Source organism: Quercus lobata, chromosome 5 (assembly GCF_001633185.2).
Source record: "Quercus lobata isolate SW786 chromosome 5, ValleyOak3.0 Primary Assembly, whole genome shotgun sequence".
NCBI classification, from domain to species: Eukaryota; Viridiplantae; Streptophyta; class Magnoliopsida; order Fagales; family Fagaceae; genus Quercus; species Quercus lobata.
In genome coordinates this window covers 88,634,454-88,657,181 of record NC_044908.1, presented here as the reverse complement: position 1 = coordinate 88,657,181, position 22,728 = coordinate 88,634,454, and the positions used below count along the sequence as shown (strand labels likewise).

At 36.4% G+C, this 22,728-nt stretch overlaps 1 protein-coding gene and 1 long non-coding RNA gene across 2 annotated transcripts; one reads left to right on the top strand and one right to left on the bottom strand.

The window, feature by feature from the left end:
• The first annotated feature begins 4,478 nt into the window (after positions 1–4,478).
• Positions 4,479–6,022, top strand: LOC115988811. Its single transcript, XR_004091659.1, has 3 exons — positions 4,479–4,642; positions 5,669–5,746; positions 5,846–6,022. It is a non-coding gene; the product is annotated as an uncharacterized LOC115988811 (long non-coding RNA).
• A 982-nt stretch (positions 6,023–7,004) lies between these two features.
• On the bottom strand, positions 7,005–9,996 carry LOC115991429. Its single transcript, XM_031115120.1, has 2 exons — positions 9,684–9,996; positions 7,005–7,411 (listed from the first exon to the last, which is right to left on the bottom strand). The coding sequence occupies exons 1-2, from the start codon at positions 9,994–9,996 to the stop codon at positions 7,209–7,211; spliced, it is 516 nt and encodes a 171-aa protein (XP_030970980.1). The 3' UTR covers positions 7,005–7,208.
• Between the last annotated feature and the right edge of the window lie 12,732 nt (positions 9,997–22,728).

Here is a 22,728-nt window from a genome sequence, read left to right as displayed (position 1 = left end):
TACACATTGAAGTTCTAAAACATTTAGATCTTAAATTCTTAGAACCTAACATAAAATATAAGTTTATAGATCATATAGTAAATAATATCCAATTGATACAAAATTTGACATGTGTATTAAGAGCATAAAGAACATGCAATTTGATGGTTAGATTTTCAAAATATGTAGTAACATTATTTTATTGAGTGAGTTTGTAGCCTTAAGCTACAACCAATTTTGTAGCTAAACTTTGTTCATTTGATATTACCCTTTGCTCATATTATAACGGTGTACAATATATGTCAAGTGGTTTCAAAAGTATGTAAATTGCTTGGGTAAGTGGCAAAATTGTGGATAATATTACTAAATTGTTAATAATCTTCACCTAGAGAGCTTGCTTAGGGCCTGTTTGGGTAAGGGTTTTTCATCACTCAATTTCCGTCACTCAATTTCCATCACTCATCACTCATCACTCATCACTCATAACTCATCACTCATCACTCATCACTCAATTTTTCACATCCGTTTGCCTTCATCACTCAGTTTTCATCACTCACTATTTTTCACACTATTTGAAGGGCCCACACCTGTCACGGTACAGTGTTTTTTTTTTTTTCACTAGCAGCTTCTTCTTTTTTTTTTTTTTTTTTCCCTCCTGGGTTGGCTGTTCGGTCTGGATTTTTTTTTTTTTTTTTTTTTTCACTAAGTTTGGTGAGTCCAGGTACTTAAAAAAAAAAAAAAAAAAAAAAAAGCCAACGCCAACCCAGAAAAGAAAAAGAAAAAAAAAAAGACAGCCAACGCCAACAAAAAAAAAAAAAAAAAAAAAAAAAAAAAAGCCAACGACAACCCAGAAAAAAAAAAGACAAACAAAACAAACAGCCAACGCCAACCCAGAAAAGAAAAAGAAAAAGGAAAAAAAAAAAAAGTCAAAAGGTGGTCAAAAGTTGCGGCTGTGGGTCCCTCATGTGTGTTTATTTACGGAAATGCCATTGAGTTATGAGTTATGGAAACTGAAAACAGCCTTTTGTTGTTTTCAGTTTCCATAACTCATAACTCAAAAATCAGAGAATTGAGTGATGGAAACAGAGTTATGGAAACAGAGTTATCGTTTGGCCAAACAACCTTTTTGCTATGGGTCCCACTATTTTTGAGTTATGAGTTATGGAAACTGAGAATTGAGTTACGGAAACACTTAAACCAAACAGGCTCTTAATATCATGTCAATGAGTTCACTTTGAGAAGAAGTTGTTTCAATATTTAATTTTCACGTTTGCAGCTATTTTGTGTGGACCTATAAAAAAATCATCATAGCTTTAATGGCTATTAATGGGTTCATTATTGGTCCATCACCATTAGTGAGTTACAAATTATGATACAACAACAGGTAACATCCTGTGGGGAAGACCTTTTGTCAAGTTGTGGACTTTTGTTACATACTTTTGCAGTCTGGTCACATCACCCATCTATTTTTAAATTATTTCACATTTGTCCAAAGGAGTAGGGGCCACATTTTTTTGTATTGCAGTTGCAGAGATAATCAGTCAGTAGCAATAACAACAATTCATCCGGGTCCTAAGAATCTTGAGAGTGAGTTTTCTTGGTCACTCATTTTCGAATAAGTCTTCCGACACATAAAGTGGTAAAAAAAAGTCACAATTCACCTATGTAACGAGCTGTGGTTGGTGAAGGATGACTAGAAGGACTCTTCATTTTCACCCATTGACAGCTATCAAGCATATTTCATTTGCCTTTTGACTCTACTTTTCTAACGCAATTATTTAGAGCTCCACTATAAAGACATTAGTAGCACAGCCAATCTGTATTTTCTAGTGATAAGTAGTTTCAACCTCTATTAATTTATAAAATCTATAGTTGTTTGTTATCATATATAGGTGATGAATTTGATTATCAAAAATATAGTAGGTCATGAATTTTGGTAATAAATTTATTTAGAATCTTAATAAGATGTACTTATTTTTAAGATTTGTGATTTCTGGTTTAGTTCCCCCAAATATATTTGTATATTTGTATATTACATTACTACCCTTTGCTCATATTATAACGGTGTACATTATATATGAAGTAGTCTCTAAAGTATGTAAATTGCTTGGGTTAGTGGCAAATTTAGACAGGGACCTGTCAGCTTTGTTCATGATAAATTGATGTCCTTCAATTTTAATTTGTCATTCATTAGAAGCCACATTCATCTAACTAGTTAATCATGATTTTCATCTTTTAAATACCACGAAACAACCTGAACACTTGTTTTTTAAATATCATTTTACACATGAACAAGAAACTAAGCAATTGCCTTTACGTGTATTCGTACATATAAATTATTCTTTTCAAATTTCTATTTGAATGCGAATTACTAGATATCACGTTCATCGCTATCCAAGCAGATGCTTGTGTTTGTGACAAAATTGATTTGTATGAGGATGCTTTTGTTAAATTTCACTTTTCTCATCGTTAATATCCTAAGATAGTATTGCAGCTGAAAGAAGTGTTGGTATTAATAATATAATCTTCAATAAGTGTTGGAATATTTTCATAAAATTATTATATTTGTACTTTTAAATGGTCTTTTAAAGGAAAGAATATAATCGTTCATGTACAGTTAATAGCCACATTGACTTACCTTATTAGCTGTTAAAAAACGCATAATGCATAGTTTATGCCAAATAGTAATTGTCACCAATATTAGCTACATAATTATTAGTTTACCGTTGATAACTTGATATATTACAATAAATTTCTGTAACCATTTACTACTGAATCTGATTAGTCAAAAGGAAAGTTAATTCTAATATCTATTGATAATTGAATTAAACATGATTTTAATATGGAAGGTTTTACTAGTCTATATTAGGCCAATATGTACGGCCAAAAAGGATAGGGATAGTAAGAGGAAATAGGGTTGGTTTTATTTTCTCACCATTACATGCATCAACAAATACTTGCATTATATTATCCTCTTCTTTTATCTAAAAAATATATATTCCCACTATATTATATTTTAGGTAAAGAAAGTATTATAGACAGTTTCTTATCCTACAAGTTGATATAGGACATAATTTTCAAATTAATTTCAGTAATTTGTTATATTTGGTATTTTTATGTAATTTTCGCTATTTTAGGTTTAGGGCATTTATCTCCTTATTTTTAGGTGCTTTTAATATGATTTTTAGGTCAAATTCGATTCCTGTTATGGTTAGGTATTAATTAAGAGTTATTTTAGAATATATTTTCTTGTTTGTCAAGTTTTACAGAGCCCCTTAAATACGGTCCTTAGTTTTTTTAACAATTATTCAATCAATAAAATTTAGACTTTTTATCTCTCTATTTTCTGGTGGATCCTAGACCCTTTCTCCTTGTAGATTTAAGGACCCTTGTGGATTAAAGGAACTCTCGTGGATTCGAGGTTATTTTCAAAAGAAAACGTGTTTTGTTTATTGACACTTCCGTATCCTGCATCACAAGCGGTGTAGGCTTGTAATGATAATCGGCAAGTTTGCTAGACTGTTGTATCTTGGGGGCAAGCACGCATAAATGCTAGTCTACTACACCAAAATTTTTGTTGACGGCATGTATCATCTCAAGAGAGTGACCTAGTCCATGCCTCAACTTCCCATCTAAAAACTCTTGGAATTAACACGTACTAATTCGAATATAATGTTACGAGATATGTTGAAGTACCAGCGAGGTAATCTCTCAACTCTGTTCTCTAATTTTAAGGTGAACTCTAATTTCTATGAAATATTATTACTTAAATGATAATTTGAGAATTATATAAATTTAATTTACTCATTAGTCATTGTTCTTAGGCAATAAGGGTTGTCCATTACTAAAAGCAAAACATCCCGTAGACCCGCACTATAAGAACATTGGCCTATCACCATCAATGAGTGGCTACAATACGATAACAGGTAACATCCCCAGCGTGGACCCTACTCTCTAGCAATTAGAAATCACACATCTATTTGTGCAGTTGATCAGTGATATATATAGGAAGACCCCAGTTCTTTTAAGGATTTTACTAATGTGTGCCCTAATTTTCATTTTTAGAAATAATTTTCTTGAGAATTGAAAAAGTAATGATAACTTTTTCAATTACCGATAAAATGTTTCCAAAAATAGAAAACTTAATGTGTGCCCTAAGGGCACACATTAATCGAACCCTTCTTTTAATTGTCTTCTTCCCTTGTTTCACATGCACATGATTTATTTGATGAGTAAACATTCGGTCCGGGCGTGGCGTAAAACCAGTGTTTTATGCCACGCCAATGAGAGCTCGCCACGTCAAAAAAACTCCACATAGCAACAAAAAAAAAAGAGTCTCCCATAGAAAACCCTTCACGCACGCACAAAGCTTCCTTCAAACCTCCTTCATGCTCACAAAGAACCTCCTTCACGCCGAACCTCCACAACCTGCTCGCACGCTCGCCGATTCACGCCATTTGCTCTGCTTCCTCTCTTCCTTCACGCCGAACCTCCACCACCGCCACACAGATTGCCGGTTCATGCCATTCCTCTGCTTCGTCTCTTCCTTCACGTCGAACCTCCACCACCGCCACACAGATCGCCGGAGCAGAACGATTTTGAAGAAGAAGAGTTCGCCGGAGCTTGGAAACAAACCTGAGCCGCCGTGAGCCACAATCCAAAGGTTTGTTTTTCATGATTTTCCCTTTTCCCCAATTTGGATTTCGAATTGGGTGTTCAGATTTTTTGTTTGCTTCATCGGAAAGTTTCAAATTTTGAGCATTTCCTTTTATGATGAGAACAGAGGGTGAGTGTTTGAACAGAGGATGAGAACAGATGCTGTGTTGGGTTTTGATATGATCTGGGGTTTGTTTGGTTTTTGAATTAGGAATGTTTGATTGATTTGATTAAGTTAGATGGACTGTTAGATAAATTGGCTTTAGATGTACAATGTGATGGGATTGGGTTTGGGAATGATAATTGAATACTGAATTGGAACTTGTTGTTGAAAGTTTCAAAATTTGTTTTATTTTTTCACAAGTGGGTTTTTGTTGGGTTGCTACAGCTGTATTGTGCTTATAAGATTGATATTGTGCTTTTTCTGATTTCTTTTGTTGTGGTTTGTACTGGGTAAGTTGCTGGAGTATTTTTTTGTATGTATATGCATACGTGTATGTGGGGTTGCTGGAGCTTTTGTATTTGTTTGCTGGAGATTAAGGGCACTTATTAGTCATTGGTATCCACAAAAAAATTTTGTTCAGTGTTTGTTCATCTATGCTTGGTGCTACTTGGGAAGTCTTGCTAGCTTTCTATTTTGGAAGCAAACAAATTAGCTCTGTCTTCTATATATGAACTTTGCAGCAGGTGAGGCTTAAAATGTGTTTCCACCAATTAGAAAATCAGAAAATAGCCCAAACTCATTTTAGTTTGTCTTTGTAGTTAAAATTGTTGTGAGGTGAAGATGGGTTCCTGCTTATTCAGTTTCAAGATAATACATACATTTGCTAATATTTTCAAAAATAAACCTTTATTTTTTTAAAATTAGGAGTCTTCAATGGCAAGGTTAAACCCGTTAGTCATAGCAAATACATTGTGCTCTACAAGATTTGTACAGGTATATGATGTATTTGATTTTTTTACTTAGTATAAATTATTCTGTAATAGATGTTTTTGTTATTTATTCATTTTTTTATTTGTTAATCATCTGTAGGACTCTTTGCCAAGTGTGACATATCCTTCTACATCATCATCTACTATGCATATATATCATAACCAGTCATCATTTACGGTATGATCACTTAGCGTTTAATTAGAATATATTGATTTTTTTTAACTGTTTTCATTCTAATTTTATGTTTTGTATTTTGTTGTATATTCTTTTATGTAGGATCCATTACAACAATTCCAAGAAAGTTGATGTACAAACAAGTTTTGTGTCCAAGAGAATGGATTGGGAAGCAAATATTTTTTGGTTATATAATGTGTAAATTGTGGTGGATAGACATAGAACCATCTTCTTTTTTTGTATTTCCAACGTAGGGTCATCTTTTTTTGTACATTGAACTATGACATATTTTATTCTAGATGAATGTGTTCTCAATTAGAAATTTCCCAAAAGAATTGTGACATTTTATTTCAAGATGTATGGTCAATCATATGATCTTTTATGAATTGAACTGTGACAGGTTTTATTTCAGGTGATTGTAATCTCAATTAGAAACTTATATAATAAAAAATTATGACAGGTTTTATTTCAGGTGAACTGTTATAGACTCTTATAAACTCTTATAGAAAAAGTTTTTTTTTTTTTTTTTTTTTGAGAAACTTATAGAAAAAGTTGTGACAGGTATATTATAGAAAAAATTGTGACAGGTTTTATTTCAGGTGAACTGTTATAGAAAAAATTGTAACAGGTTTTATTTCAGGTGAATGTATTCTCAATTCCACTCTTTAAAAAAAAAAAAAAAAATTGTGATAGATTTTATTTCAGATGAATATATTCTCAAGTTTCATTTTTGCAGAAAACTTCAAAATTAAAAAAAAATATAAATATATAAAAAAGCGCCAAAAAAAAACCTGTAAAAGCATATGTGCAGAAAACTTCAAAAAAAAAAGAAAAAAAAAAGAAAAAAACTGTGCAAGCATGGAGGTTTTTTTTTTTTTTTTTTTTTTTTTTTTTTTTTTGCTGAAGGAGTTTGACCAATTTTAAAGGCAATAGGTGCTTTTTTTTTTTTTTTTTTTACTTTTAATATATTGCTAGAATTTGGGCAACATCAATCCGGGACATACTATTTGCTTCATTTCAAGTAACCTATGTATGCCATTGGTATGCCATTGGCTTATGAAATTCATCTCAGTTTGCTATTCACTGTAGATGGTAGTGAGAGTTGGTTGAAGTCACTCACTGTTCGGTCCTTTGCCTCATGCATCTTTATAGATCATTGTATCACTTAGGATCCAACTTATAAGATATTTGGTTGAATTGGAGAAAACAGAACTCATCAACAATCAAAAGCACAACTACAACGAATTCTAAATGGGTGCCACATTTTATAAGACACGAATTTTGCATATTACATACTATAGCTTTTAAGTTTGATATAGCAATTATACAACCATCTTCAAAATATGGTATCTAGCACATATGGACATTACCTTGAAATTGATTTTTTGATAGGAAAAGGACTAAGTAGCTTCATCTTAAAACAATACTATAGACCAACAGAAGCAAAAACAAAAAGGAAAAGATTCTAAGACACATTTACGGCTCCATCAAAAGCATGTGATAAGAAGCTTCCAATATTTAGTTCCAAAGGTGGTCCACTTCTGTCAATTTCTTCGTTTTCTTTCTCCAAAAAAGCATCTCCATCTTCAATTCCATCCACATTTATCCGTAGTGAGCGCTTTGCTTCTTCAACCATTACTCCTACTTCTAATATTTGCCTTTGACATTCTGCAACCTTAGTGTACAACATTGAACACCATTAGCAACAAGAAGCATCTCAATAACTCAAATCAAGGAATCAAACAAAGAGCTGTCAAAGACAGTAGGTAGTTTGTTAGATTGAAGTTTGCCACATTCCCTACACCTGCTTACGGTGCAAGAAGGGACAAATCCCCATGAAACGAAATGTGTGTGTTTATGATGATAGACCAAGATCATATTGTTTCAAAACCATCTACTTACAATCAAAATTTAACCTTACCATCTTCACCTCACAACAATTTTAACTACAAAGACAAACTAAAATGAGTTTGGACTATTTTCTGGTTTTCTAATTAGTGGAAACACATTTTAAGCCTCTGTTGAGGTCTAAAATAAGTCATAATGAAATAAGCCCAAAAACAAAAGAACAAGTCAAGCCCAAAAGGAAAATCTCAGGCTAAGCCCAAAAGTAATAGGCACGGATGACCCATGGGAGGAAGGCCCAGAGGATCCTGAAGCCCAGAAAAGGAAGAATCATTCCAAAAAGAGACCACGGCAAAAATATAAAGAAACGAGATCCTCAAATCCCTTCAAGCACAAATAAAAAGAAAAGAAGACTAGGACAGATCGGTAGAAAGAAGACAGGAAAAGAAAAGAACAAGGAACGCAAGCGACCTTTCATGGCACAGACAGCAAAAGAGCCTCGGGAAACCAGGACAGGGAAGAAAGAATGGCAACGAATGACTTTCAAAAATAGCAGAACAGGATTCCGCCCAAATAGGAAAGAAAGGAATACGCCAGAAATGAGGATATCGAGAAGGGCATACCTCAGCACGTCCCAAAGAGGATGGCCAGCCAGGAGCTTTCGAAGGAATCAGAACCAAGAGAAGGAAAGAGTAAGAGAAAACGGCAAAAAGACTTACCGAGGTGACAGAGACCGAACATGCTCTGTTTGCAAAGTAACGAAACAGGGGAACCCGGGACGCCCAGAAAAACTCCATTATAAAAGGAGGGGACGGGCCGTGAAGAAAGTAGCGAGAAAAAAAGGAAAGAAGCACAAAAAAAAAAGGAGAGAAGAAACTCTCTAGGAAGAACCATCAGAAAAATCCATCCAGAAAGAAAAATACTAAGGGAAGAACAAAATACTGTCTCCCGATATCCTGTAAAGGCCACTATTGCACATACTCGGATTCAACGGGAATCAAACTTTGCAAGTTTTGAAGGCTGAAATAGCCATTCAAGACTTCAATTTTTGAGCTTGATTGGACCTTGTATCACGTCCTAGTGAGCTTTCTGTAATCAAACAGACAATTTGTTAATAAAATACTGCTTTATAATTCCCAGGATCCCACTGCACCTTTTTCTTTATCGTTTTTTTTTGCTAATCCTGTCTTTCTTTTGAATTTACGTTGTTAATATTTTGGCATTCTACGATATCCTCGTTTGTCATTTTTGTATGATGTCAGGAGTATTCTCTGCACCTACTTGACTCTTAAACAGCTCGTTAGCTGCGGTGAGCCAAGGCCCGGTCCACCAAATCTTCTCTTCCTTTTTTTTCATTTAGGCCCGGGATCCTTGGGCCTGAGTATCCTGAAAAAAAAGCACTCTCACAGCCTCACCTGCTGCAAAGTTCATATATAGAAGACAAAGCTAATTTGTTTGCTTCCAAAATAGCAAGCTAGCAAGACTTCCCAAGTAGCATCAAGCATAGATGAACAAACACTGAACAAAATTTTTTTGTGGATACCAATGACTAATAAGTGCCCTTAATCTCCAGCAAACAAATACAAAAGCTCCAGCAACCCCACATACACGTATGCATATACATACAAAAAAATACTCCAGCAACTTACCCAGTACAAACCACAACAAAAGAAATCAGAAAAAGCACAATATCAATCTTATAAGCACAATACAGCTGTAGCAACCCAACAAAAACCCACTTGTGAAAAAATAAAACAAATTTTGAAACTTTCAACAACAAGTTCCAATTCAGTATTCAATTATCATTCCCAAACCCAATCCCATCACATTGTACATCTAAAGCCAATTTATCTAACAGTCCATCTAACTTAATCAAATCAATCAAACATTCCTAATTCAAAAACCAAACAAACCCCAGATCATATCAAAACCCAACACAGCATTTGTTCTCATCCTCTGTTCAAACACTCACCCTCTGTTCTCATCATAAAAGGAAATGCTCAAAATTTGAAACTTTCCGATGAAGCAAACAAAAAATCCGAACACCAAATTCGAAATCCAAATTGGGGAAAAGGGAAAATCATGAAAAACAAACCTTTGGATCGTGGCTCACGGCGGCTCAGGTTTGTTTCCAAGCTCCGGCGAACTCTTCTTCTTCGAAATCGTTCTGCTCCGGCGATCTGTGTGGCGGTGGTGGAGGTTCGGCGTGAAGGAAGAGAGGAAGCAGAGCAAATGGCGTGAACCGGCGAGCGTGCGAGCAGGTTGTGGAGGTTCGGCGTGAAGGAGGTTCTTTGTGAGCGTGAAGGAGGTTTGAAGGAAGCTCTGTGCGTGCGTGAAGGGTTTTCTGTGGGAGACTCTTCTTTTTTTTTGTTGCTATGTGGAGTTTTTTTGACGTGGCGAGCTCTCATTGGCGTGGCGTAAAACACTGGTTTTACGCCACGCCCGGACCGAATGTTTACTCTTATTTGATGGCAAACATTTTCCAAAAAAGTTGTCCCTACATAATACCTATTAGATAGGGACTAGTCAGCTTAATTGGTTAGTGAGAAATTGATGCACTTCAAGTTTTAATTTGCCATTCATGAGAAATCACACTCATCTAATAATCTAACTAGTTAATCATATTGAGTGGCCGAGTTGAATTATTCTTTGGAAGGAATATTCAAACTCTAAAACTCTCACTTGATATACTAAAAAGCATAAATTGACTTAAAAATTATTGACAAATTAAATTAAATTTAGAGTTGATCACATAAGACCACTTTAAGAGAAGAGTTCTTAAATGACCATAACAAAATTTTACTGCATTTTCATAGCAAGTGAAGTGTCAATCTACCATAGATCATCATAAAATAAAATAAGATTATATTGAGATACACCACAACTCAAAACAAAAAATGTTTTAAAAATATAATGAGATTTTGTTGTATTATTAGATTTCCTCATTGGTTAGTTAAGTAAGTGGCAAGAACCAAAAATAAAATAAAAAATGGCATAGAGCTTTCAATTAATTAAAGCCAACGTGTGCATTTTAATTAGCTCAATTGGTAATGTATCTGATAATTAAATAAAAAATTTGAAATTCAATCCCCCACTTACACCAAAAACCAGTTGGTGTCTTAGTTTGATGATAAAGAGTTATCATTAAGAGTGGATGCTATGAGTTGAAACTCTCTAAAAACAAAATATAATAATAATAATAATAATATGTGAAGTTGAGAGAAACTTAAATTAAAATTCCAAATTAGAGTTTCAATTTTGTGTCATGTGTTATAAATTATTTATTCTTACAGATTTTATTTCTTAATTTTAGAATCAAATGTAGAACCACATTATAAATATTCATTCAAGTGAGTTATTAAGTACAAAAACTAAAGAGTCTAGAATAAATAAATTGTTTAAAAAAAAAAGTGCTTCACAATAATTTAAAAAAAATAACAATTTACATTTTATACCTAATAATTTTCTTACAAAATTTTTTAAAGAGTTAAAAAAATATAAAAATGACTATCAATAGTATTTAAATTATATATATAGGAATTATATTATACCCCTGATTCACAATAACTTATATATGTGAAGTGACCATTATGTTAATAATATACTGTTGATGAACCTTGCCGTTATTGATACCAAGAGGAACTTTCAGCCTAAAGAAAAGTTTGGCTAAAATATAAATTTGGTCTCTAAATTTTACCAAAAAATTGTTTCTTTGCTAAATTAAAAAAAAAAAAATTCTTTTATCCTTAAACTATTAAAAATATTCACTTTTTGTTCTTAAATTTTTATTAAAAAAATTAAAAATTTTTTATTCCTAAAATATTAAAAAATTTATTTTTCCTAGTTTTATTTCTAAACTATTGATTTTTTTTATACAAACTTTAGCAGGAAAAAGACTTTATAAAGATTAAAAAAAAAAAAAAAAACCCTTTTTAATAAAGTTTAGAGAGTCTAGAGACTTCAGTCGGTACTTTTGCTTTTTGACTGTAGTTTTTTTCACTCAATTACTTTGACCCTCTCTACAGACTTTAGTACTGCTAGCAGTCTAGCACTACTTTTGAGCTTCTCTACAGACTTAAGTCGGTACTTTTGCTTTTTGACTCTAATTTTTTCACTATATTACTTTGAGCCTCTCTACAAACTTTAGTAGTACTAGCAGTCTAGCACTACTTTTAATAAAGGAATCCAAAGCTGTCCTAATAATGCAACTCATCTAATTTTTTTCCTTTTTTTTTTAATATAAACACCAATTTTCAGCCAACAACTTTTAGTACTGGAATCCAAAGATGTCATAATAACTGAGCTCAAGGCGATAAGAATACTACTGGGTTCATTATTGGTCCATCACCGTCAATGAGTTACAAATTACGATACAACAACAGGTAACATCCTGTGGGGTAGATCCTTTGTCAAGTTGTGGGCTTTTGTTACATACTTTTGAAGTCTGGTCACATCATCGGTCAATTTTTTGTGTTGCAGTTGCAGAGATAATCAGTCAGCAACAACAATAACAATTCATCCGGGTCCTAAGAATCTTGAAAGTGAGTTTTCTTGGTCACTCATTTTCACCCAATGACAGCTATCAAGCATAGTACATTTGCGTTTTGACTCTACTTGTCTAACTCGATTATTTAAAGCTCCTCTAGAATAAAGACATTAGTAGCACAGCCAACCTCTATTAATTTATAAAATGATTAAAATCTATATTTGTTTGTTATCATTTATTGGTGATGAATTTGATTATAAAAAATATAGTAGGTGATGAATTTTGGTAATAAATTTATGGGATGGTGCCCGTTAACACTAGTTTTTTTGGACATCTTATTTTGCTTTTTACAGCTTTTGATTTTTTTTGATAATTTTTTAGTAATTTTTTTATCATTTTTGGCACTCTTTTTAAAAACTTTTTGTCTTTTTTATTAACACAACCTATTATGTGAAATCTTAACAAACACCTTATTAAAATTTTCCTAGATTTATTTAGAATCTTAATAAGATGTACTTATTTTTAAGATTTTTGATTTCTGGTTTTGTTCCCCAAATATATTTGTATATTTGTATATTACATTACTGCCTTTGCTCATATTATAACGATGTACAGTATATGTGAAGTAGTCTCTAAAGTATGTAACTTGTTTGGGTTAGTGGCAAATTTAGACAGGGACCTGTCAGTTTTGTTCTTGAGAAATTGATGTCCTTCAATTTTAATTTGTCATTCATGAGAAGCCACACTCATCTAATTAGTTAATCATGATTTTCATCTTTTAAATACCACGAAACAACCTGCACACTTGTTTTTTAAATACCATTTTACACATGAACAAGAAACTAAGCAATTGCCTTTATGTGTATTCGTTAGTGTAAATTATTCTTTTCCAATTTCTATTTGAAGGTGAATGACAGGATATCACATTCATTGCTATCCAAACAGATGCTTGTGTTTGTAGCAAAATTGATTTGTTTAAGCAGTATGATTTTAAATTTCACTTTTCTCATCATTAATATCCTAAGATAGTATTGTAGCTGAAAGAAGTGTTGGTATTAATAATCTTCAATAAGGCTGTGTTTGGTTCGTGTAAAAGCATTTTCGGAAAATATTCCATTTTTCGGAAATGCTATTTTCCGGAAAGGAAAATGTTTTCATATGTTTGGTTGCATTTCAAAAAATTTTCCAAAAAATATTTTCTGGTGTTTGGAAAAGAAGAAGAAAAAGACAAACCCAGAAAAACACGGACAAAACCCAGAAAAAAAATCATCAACGATCGACTGGGTTCGACGGCGCGGTGCTTCGCAAGCTCTAGTCCGACGACCGCGCCGTCGATCGCGATCGACGGCGCAGTCGGACTGGACTGGAGCTTGGGGTTCGTCGGCGATCGTCGGACTGGACTGGAGCTCGGTCTTCTTCCTCTCGCGCGCTCGGTCTCTCTCTCTCTCTCTCTCGCTCTCTCCGAAATTCATTTGAAGTGAAAATAGGAACAAAAATTCATTTCCGTAGTCAAAGCTTTTTTTTTGGGTCAACGGAAATCAATTTCCGAAAAATTCTATTTTCCGGATCAACCAAACACCCGCATTTTCAAAAAAGTATTTCTGAAAATGATTTTCACCCAAAACAAACACATTCTAAGTGTTGAAATATTTTCATAAAATTATTATATATGTACTTTTAAATTATCTTTTAAAGGTATGTGTAAGGACACGATTCCTTTGCGGCCCACTAACATTTTTGGGCTCACACAATAAAGGTCCCTCACAATATGATTTGTAGAGAGTGGGCGTGAAAAGCTAGCCACTGGTCAAGGGGCGATGCCCGGTCATGGCTTTAGAGGAATTTATGTAGAAAAAGGGAGTTGGGTGTGAACATTTAAGCCCTAAGGCGTCGTACCCCGTGGGGTGGAACTCCTCGGAGCTGATCCGAGGACCTCTTGAGGCCTTATCCCGGCTACCCAACGACGGACTTTCTTCAGTGAAGTCCAGTGTTGTTGAGAGGTTTTCCCCCATGTAGTCTTTCTTTTTCGGAGGTGGGATGGGACTCCTCGGAGTTGATCCGAGAATCATCGAGGCCTTATCCCGGCTACCCAACGACGGACTTTCTTCAGTGAAGTCCGGTGTTGTTGAGAGGTTTTCCCCCATGTAGTCTTTCTTTTTCGGAGGTGGGATGGGACTCTCCTCCAGATTTACTTACTTATTTATTTTATACTAGCTTGCATTCGCTGTCCTTCGTCCACGTGTAGGGTCAATCTTTACAAACACTGACATTTGTCCCATCAGTCCAATCCCGGAATTGCTGGGGATGGTTGATAAAGCTGCAGAGTATGGCTCTGTCAGGCGCTGGGTCTTATCTGGAAGGGTAGTAAGGATAACTTCCCCAAGGTATTTTGGATCTCCTTACAAATTCGTCCCTATACCAGTTTTACCCCTTTATTCCGGTGGGATTCTGGATCTGCCGAGGACTAAACTGTCCTCGGCTGCCTCCCAAAATTGTTTTGTGCTCTGCATTGTAGAGCTTGGGCCACAACTCTCCTCGGATTGGGCCTTCGGATTTTCCAGGAGCAACTGAGCCTGGTCCATGAATTATTGGGCCCCACAGTATGAATATAATCGTTTACAGTTAATAGCCACATTAAAAGTAGTTGGCTATTCTCAAAAAAAAAAAAAAAAAAAAAGTAGTTGGATGGAAATTGGTGTTTATCTAAAAAAAAGAAAATTTTTTGATGAGTTGCATTATTAGGACAGCTTTGGATTCCTTTATTAGTGGTAGTGCTAGACTGCTAGTACTACTATAGTCTGTAAAGAGGCTCAAAGTAATATAGGATTCGTTTGGATTGAGTTTATTTTTGCTGAAATTAAAAACTGAAACTGAAAACACTGTAGCAAAATAGTTTTTAAATATGTGAATAGTATTGTGGGACCCATTTTTAATAAAAAAGTTGTTAAAAAGTAGAATTTGTAGGTCTGTGAACAGTGCACGAATGCACTGTTCACAGTTGATTTAGTCAAAATGTGCGGCTAAACCAAAAAAAAAAAAAAAAATTTCAGAAAACGCACCACTGGATTCAGCGTTTTTACGCTGAATCCAAACGCGTTCATAGTGAAAAAACTAGAGGAGGTTACCAAAAAAAAAAAAAAAAACTAGAGGAAAAAAGCAAAAGTACCGACTAAAGTAAAGTCTGTAGGAGAAGTTATATCATGATTCAAGTGCATGTTATTTGTGGGATTCATCGCTTTGTGAGAGAGAAATAACATAAGCCGGAAACACGATAGAGTTTTTCAGTCCGTGGAGGCTCAAAAGTAGTGCTAGACTGCTAGCAGTACTAAAGTCCGGAGAGGCTCAAAAGTAGTGTCAAAGTAATTGAGTGAAAAAAACTACAGTCAAAAAGCAAAAGTACCGACTAAAGAACAGGCTGAACAGCACTCTCAAGTCCTACGCTACGGGCATCGGCATTGAAAAATGTCATTCTATTTTATTTTACATTTTTAAAAAATTATTTTATCAATTATATTATATCATTTTATAATATATTATATATTTAAAAATTCTATTATTTTATTTTTTTTATTAAAATATTATTTTTTTAATCTTTCTTTATTATTTCTTTCACATCATCACTTTTTTTTAACTAAGAGGTGGAATAAAAAATATATATATATATATATTTTTTTAGCATAGTACTACAGTACAATTCTAAACTATTGTAGCACTATTACAAAAAATTTTGCAATAACGAGGTATAGTATTTTTTGATACAAATGTTTTTTTTTGTTATGAAATGCAAAAAAGACCTTAAATATGACATTAACATTCTTCAATGATAATACTCTAATAGTACACGGTTGATGAACCTTGCCGTTATTTGATACCAAGAGGAACTTTCCGCCTAAAGAAAAGTTTGGCTAAAATATAAATATGGTTTCTAAATTTTTTCAAAAAAAATATTCTTTGCTAAATTTTTCTAAAAAAAATTATTTTTAAATTATTAAAAATATTTCACTTTTTTGTTCTTAAATTTTTATTAAAAAAATAAATAAAATTTCTAAAATTTTAAAAAAATTTATTTTTCCTAGTTTTACTTCTAAACTATTGATTTTTTTTTTTTTTTTTTACAAACTTTAGCAGTAAAAAGACTTTATAAAAATTAAAAAAAAGATTTAAAAAAAAAAAAACCTTTTAGTAAAGTTTAGAGACTTTAGTCGGTACTTTTGCTTTTTTACTGTAGTTTTTTTCACTCAATTACTTTGACCCCCTCTACAGACCATAGTACTGCTAGCAGTTAATCCCAAAAAAAAAAAGTACTGCTAGCAGTCTAGCACTACTTTGAGCCTCTCTACAGACTTTAGTCGGTACTTTTGCTTTTTCATCTACAGACTTGAGTAGTACTAGCAGTCTAGCACTACTTTTAATAAAGGAATCCAAAGCTGTCCTAATAATGCAACTCATCTAATTTTTTTCCTTTTTTTTAATATAAACACCAATTTTCAGCCAACTACTTTTAGTACCGGAATCCAAAGATGTCATAATAATGGAACTCATCAATTATTTATTTATTTATTTATTTTTGGATAGACAACAATTTTTATTGACAGAAGAGCCCGAAAACAGCCGTTAAGCAATCAAGAGGGACCAAATTGACTCTAAATTGAAAATAAGAGGGATCAAATTGATTGTTATAAAAATATAAAGATCAAATTGATCATGATTCCAAAATGTAAGAATCAAATTGATATTTTTGCCTATTTGATTTTTAAAAATTACAAAACTGAATAAATTGACAAAAAGTAAACAATTTAGTAGTGTTGAAACTCATCAATTGTTAAATCTTGTTATTTAGAAGTAGTATACATTCGTACATGTACATTTTTTATCAGCATGGACAAAGCGTAATATGCTATGGAGCTTTTTCTTTCAAAGTGCAAAAAGTAATCAAAAAGTCTCTTTTTTTTTTTTAATTTTTAAGTTAGCACTAATACTTGAAGCATAATATACTATATAGAAAGTAAGCAATGCTGATTGTAAGGACACGATTCCTTTGTGGCCCAACAATGTTGTTGGGCTCGCACACGAAAGATCCCTCACAATATGATTTGTAGAGAGTGGGCTAGAAAAGCTTGGGTTTGGTCACGGGGCGATGTTCTGGTCCTAATTTTAGAGGAAGTCCTGTAGAAAAAGGAGTTGGGCTTGAATATTTAAACCCTGTGGCGTCGCATCCTATGGGATTGGGCTCCTCGGACTTGACCCGAGGACCATTGCGGTTTTTCCTGGTTACCCGACGGCAGGTCTTTTTTATGATCTGCATGTGTTATTAGGGTGTTTTCACCCATGGAGCCCTTTTTTCTGGAGATGGGATCCCTCCCACCAGACTCACTTGCTTCTTCTTTTATACTAGCCTGTGTTCGCTGTCCTTCGTCCACGTGTAGGGTCAACCTTTACGAGACTGACATTTGTCCCATCAGTCCCATCCCAGAATTGTTGGGGATGGTTGATAAAGCTGAAGAATACGGCTCTGTCAGGGGCAGGGCATTAAATGGCAATGAGAGCAGCTTTCCCGGATATTCTTAGATTCCCTTTTTAGTTTGGCCCTATACCAGTTTTACCCCTCTTTTCCGGTGGGATTCTGGATCTGCCGAGGACTGAACTGTCCTCGGCTGCCTCCCAAAACTGTTTTGTGCTCTGTATTGTAGAGCTTGGGCCTTCGGATTTTCCAGGAGCAACTGGGCCTGGCCCTTAAATTATTGGGCCCCACAATAGCCCCTCAAAACCCTGCTACCCGACTTCTTGGTTGGAAAGGAGGGTTTTGGTAAACCCGGGCCTTCAGTATGGCTTATTTAATTCAGCCCTGCATTAATGTGGGCGGTTTTTCACCTGTCCAGGAAACTCGCCGGTTTACCAGGTATTCCCTTTAATCCGCTCGTAATCTACTCCTGTCGTTTGGCTGTCCAAGATGCGCCTTTAATGACTTCCCTTTACGAGGCTAATTTACGTTCGGCGGCTCATCTGATGAGGTGGGGAAGTGGAACGGACACACCTTTATTCTTCAGATTCTTTTTGGAAACCTGAATGAATTTAATTCCCTTCGTTTTGCCCTTCCTATAAGAAGGCAAGCAGGAGGCCATCACTTTTGTGCAGACTCCCTTCCATCCTTCTGAGATCTGAAACCCCTAGCCTCCCTTAGCGTTCACTTAACCCCATTGTTATACACCCAATCAGAATACGTTTACCATAACGAGTGATGAAGGAACCATACCCCTCCTCAAAGCACCGTGTTCTAATGAGGCTCGAAATGGCTCGGTCAGGGCAAGGCTGGCGGAGACTTAAGATTCGTCTCACCTTCCTTTCAGCCAAAATCCGAAGCAGGGACTCATCACGTCCAACTTTCGGCGTGATTGAGTCGAGAACTCCCATCATCATAATCAACCGCTCTCTTATGAGCTCACCTAATATGGCCCCAGCGTGTTAGGAGTCAGGACCGAGGCAGGGACTAAGTGTCTCTGCTTCTTCTTTTCTTCGTTCACTGGTGGCCCTCTCCGCCTTTCTTTCCTAGTCTTCCCAGCACCAGATCCATTCTGGTGCTTTCTCTTCTCCCTCTTTTGCTCCTTTTCTTTCTTTTCATCTCTTCTCTCTTCTTCTCCTCCTTCTTTACTCATGTCCTCCATCTTCCTCATTCATCTCCTCCATCTTCTTCATTGATTTCTTCCTTACTATTTCCTCCTCCATCTTTTTCCAAAGAATGTTCTTATCGTAACATGAGCAGTATTGGGGCAGAGATTGGAGAGACTTTGAAGTCGAGTTTAAAAGACGCCTGACTGTTTACATATCTGTACTACGGATGTTATTGTTGCTTAGGCAGTTCACATTTTGTATAGGCTTGTTTGAGCCCCTCTTTGTACGTTGTAATAATTTTTCGTATTAATAAAAAATTGTTGTTATTTCATTTCGCATATTATGTCTCTTTGTTTTTATAAATTTGCAAGTGCTGCTCGGCTCAATAATATCGCATCTAAATCAATGACGACTAAGACCAAAATACTTAATAATAAAAAGATGTCGCCATAACTCCATAACTTTAATAGAAGTGCTTGGCACAATAAGGCCGACCAGTGAAAAGTAATACTTACCCACGCTAGCCGAGGAGAGAACCGAAGACTTGATGCCGTGTGAGAAATAACCATCTGAAGACATATCACCCGCCAAATGAACAGCCCTCTTAGGCTACTGAATACTGGGGCGTCCCACCACCGTCCTTACACCTTTGTTGGCCTTAACCTTTTATGGTGTTTAAGCCGTGGATGGAGTAACCTGACATTTTTTATCAAGTAGCCCATCTTATGAAATTCAAACCTTTTCTTATCCAAGTAGTTGGTTTGTCCCATTGGCTTGGGTCCGAGGACCATACAAGGCCTTAGTTCTGTCCCAAAACTTGTAATAATAATTTTTTTGTAGTTGGCTTCCCCATAGGCTTGAGTCCGAGGACCATACAAGGCCTTGGTTCTGTCCAAAACTTGTAATAATTTTCTTTTTTAGTTGGTTTCCCTATAGGCTTGAGTCCGAGGACCATACAAGGCCTTGGTTCAGTTTATCCCTTTTCCTCAGGTATCTCACAAGTTGCCGAGCAGGAGGTTGTCCTCGACAACGGTTATTCCTCGGCGTGGGCCGTAGTCCGTGGGCCTCCATGCTGAACGGGCCTGGGCCGCGAATTTACTAGGCCCACAAATTAAGAGGCATTTCCGTAGTCTTTGATTACGTGGTACTTTTTGGCGTCCCAGTGTTCGAGGTGCGCCTTCTCGAGACTCCTTTAACCTCAGGGTTGCAGACGACGTTGGGAATCGAGCCAGAGACATTTTTGTCTGTAGCGTTCCTTGGGACGCTGCGTGAATTAAATGCCACCGCCTTATCTTTTAACATAAATAGGAGAGAAAGTTGCTTTATCCACGCACAAATCCTTTAGTTTCCTTCCTTAGTACATCATGCTTGAGGCAAGGGTTGGGGAAAAGGAATTCTCTCCGCCACTGAGGCGCCGTGTCCTCCTGAGACTCAAAGTAGTGAGGTACGGGCAAAGGAGGCATAAATTCAAGGGAACACTCCGTTTCGACAGAGGGGAAGGGGTGTTCCTCCCTCTTTCAGTCAAAATCCGAAGCAGGTTCTGTTCATGCCAGAATCTTGGCGTGTCAGAAGAAAGATTCTCCGCCACCAGCGCCTCTGCCTTGTTGCAGGCAAATTTTTGGGTGAAGGCTCCTCAACTTCCGGCTCCCTGCGCCTTTCCCTCAGCGGTGTGAGGCTCAAGTTGGGTTCTTTTGCCGCCTGAGTTATGGGCGTGCAAAAGCATTGAGGAGGAATAAGGTCTCGGAGCAGTAGCCAACCTCTCCTCTGTGCTACCTCCTCGGCTTTATCTTCACTCTCGTGTATTTCCCTTTACTTACGTAGTTAGCTTTAGTGTAAGCTTGTTTCAGCTTTTCATTGTACACTGTACTGTTCCTTTGTCTTAATAAGAGATGTGTTTATTTCTTTATACATACTTTTCTTCTCTGCAACAACTACTTTGTGCATGAGTATTCAATGTAAGCTTGCCCTTAATGATATTCCGGGCAGAAAAATGCCTTAACATAGATTCCTACTGGTTTAAACTCACAAATATTATCAAGTATAACAATGGTAATCCTCAATAAATTAAACTCTTGGAACTAACCGGGATAAGCGCTGAGTGCTGCGCGATGCATGCTAGACCAATGTCCGAGAACGATCAACTCTAAATAATACGTCCGAGAGGGTAGCCGAGTAGCGAGGGACTTTGATTGTGTTTTTGGGTAATGAATTGCATCGTATCGCATCAAACCCTTTGGTACTGGGGATCCGAGGGTAGACCGGGGAATCCGTGCAATTAAGGGATTAACCCAACTGTTAACGAGGAGTTATCTTCGGATGGATTCTGAGGTTTATGTGCCATAGTTTTTTTTTAAGATAGTTGGTTTCCCCATAGGCTTGGGTTCGAGGACCATGCAAGGCCTTGGTTCTGTCCAAAACTTATAAGATTTCCTTTTTGTACTTGGTTTCCCCATAGGCTTGAGTCCGAGGACCATGCAAGGCCTTGGTTCTGTCCAAAACTTATAAGATTTCTTTTTGTACTTGGTTTCCCCATAGGCTTGAGTCCGAGGACCATGCAAGGCCTTGGTTCTGTCCAAAACTTATAAGATTTCTTTTTGTACTTGGTTTCCCCATAGGCTTGAGTCCGAGGACCATGCAAGGCCTTGGTTCTGTCCAAAACTTATAAGATTTCCTTTTTGTACTTGGTTTCCCCATAGGCTTGAGTCCGAGGACCATGCAAGGCCTTGGTTCTGTCCAAAACTTATAAGATTTTTTTTTTGTACTTGGTTTCCCCATAGGCTTGAGTCCGAGGACCATGCAAGGCCTTGGTTCTGTCCAAAACTTATAAGATTTCCTTTTTGTACTTGGTTTCCCCATAGGCTTGAGTTCGAGGACCATGCAAGGCCTTGGTTCTGTCCAAAACTTATAAGATTTCCTTTTTGTACTTGGTTTCCCCATAGGCTTGAGTCCGTGGACCATGCAAGGCCTTGGTTCTGTCCAAAACTTATGATTTTGCTCTTTTTTTTTTACTTGGTTTATTTTTTCAACCATAAGCCCCTACACCAAGGCGGGGAAAGTTGGCTTGAGGCTGGAAGCCCCTAGAGATGCCCGCGCCCTTAGTACTGCGAGGCGTAGCCCCTAGCAGAAGTTTTCGTCGGAGCAACAACTATATGTCGCCGGAGATGGAGGAGACCACAGAAATTTCTGCTTGCCAAAGATTTGATTCCACCGCCACCTGCGCCAACGCGCAAGCTTTCCCACAGACGGCGCCAATTGTAAGGACACGATTCCTTTGTGGCCCAACAATGTTGTTGGGCTCGCACACGAAAGATCCCTCACAATATGATTTGTAGAGAGTGGGCTAGAAAAGCTTGGGTTTGGTCACAGGGCGATGTTCTGGTCCTAATTTTAGAGGAAGTCCTGTAGAAAAAGGAGTTGGGCTTGAATATTTAAACTCTGTGGCGTCGCATCCTATGGGATTGGGCTCCTCGGACTTGACCCGAAGACCATTGCGGTTTTTCCTGGTTACCCGACGGCGGGTCTTTTTTATGATCTGCATGTGTTATTAGGGTTTTTTCACCCATGGAGCCCTTTTTTCTGGAGATGGGATCCCTCCCACCAGACTCACTTGCTTCTTCTTTTATACTAGTCTGTGTTCGCTGTCCTTCGTCCACGTGTAGGGTCAACCTTTACGAGACTGACATTTGTCCCATCAGTCCCATCCCATAATTGTTGGGGATGGTTGATAAAGCTGAAGAATACGGCTCTGTCAGGGGCAGGGCATTAAATGGCAATGAGAGCAGCTTTCCCGGATATTCTTAGATTCCCTTTTTAGTTTGGCCCTATACCAGTTTTACCCCTCTTTTCCGGTGGGATTCTGGATCTGCCGAGGACTGAACTGTCCTCGGCTGCCTCCTAAAACTGTTTTGTGCTCTGTATTGTAGAGCTTGGGCCTTCGGATTTTCCAGGAGCAACTGGGCCTAGCCCTTAAATTATTGGGCCCCACACTGATAATCTTCGTAACAAACCTTAAAACCTCCTCCGGTTCCATTTTTATTTTTGACGA

Excerpts from the sequence above, each read along its gene's own strand:
- LOC115991429 (XM_031115120.1), bottom strand. The coding sequence starts at position 9,996 with ATGAGAGCTCGCCACGTCAAAAAAACTCCACATAGCAACAAAAAAAAA. Across the intron at positions 7,412-9,683 it reads CCGTGAGCCACGATCCAAAG|AATGTCAAAGGCAAATATTA; the intron begins GTTTGTTTTTCA and ends CTAAGGTTGCAG.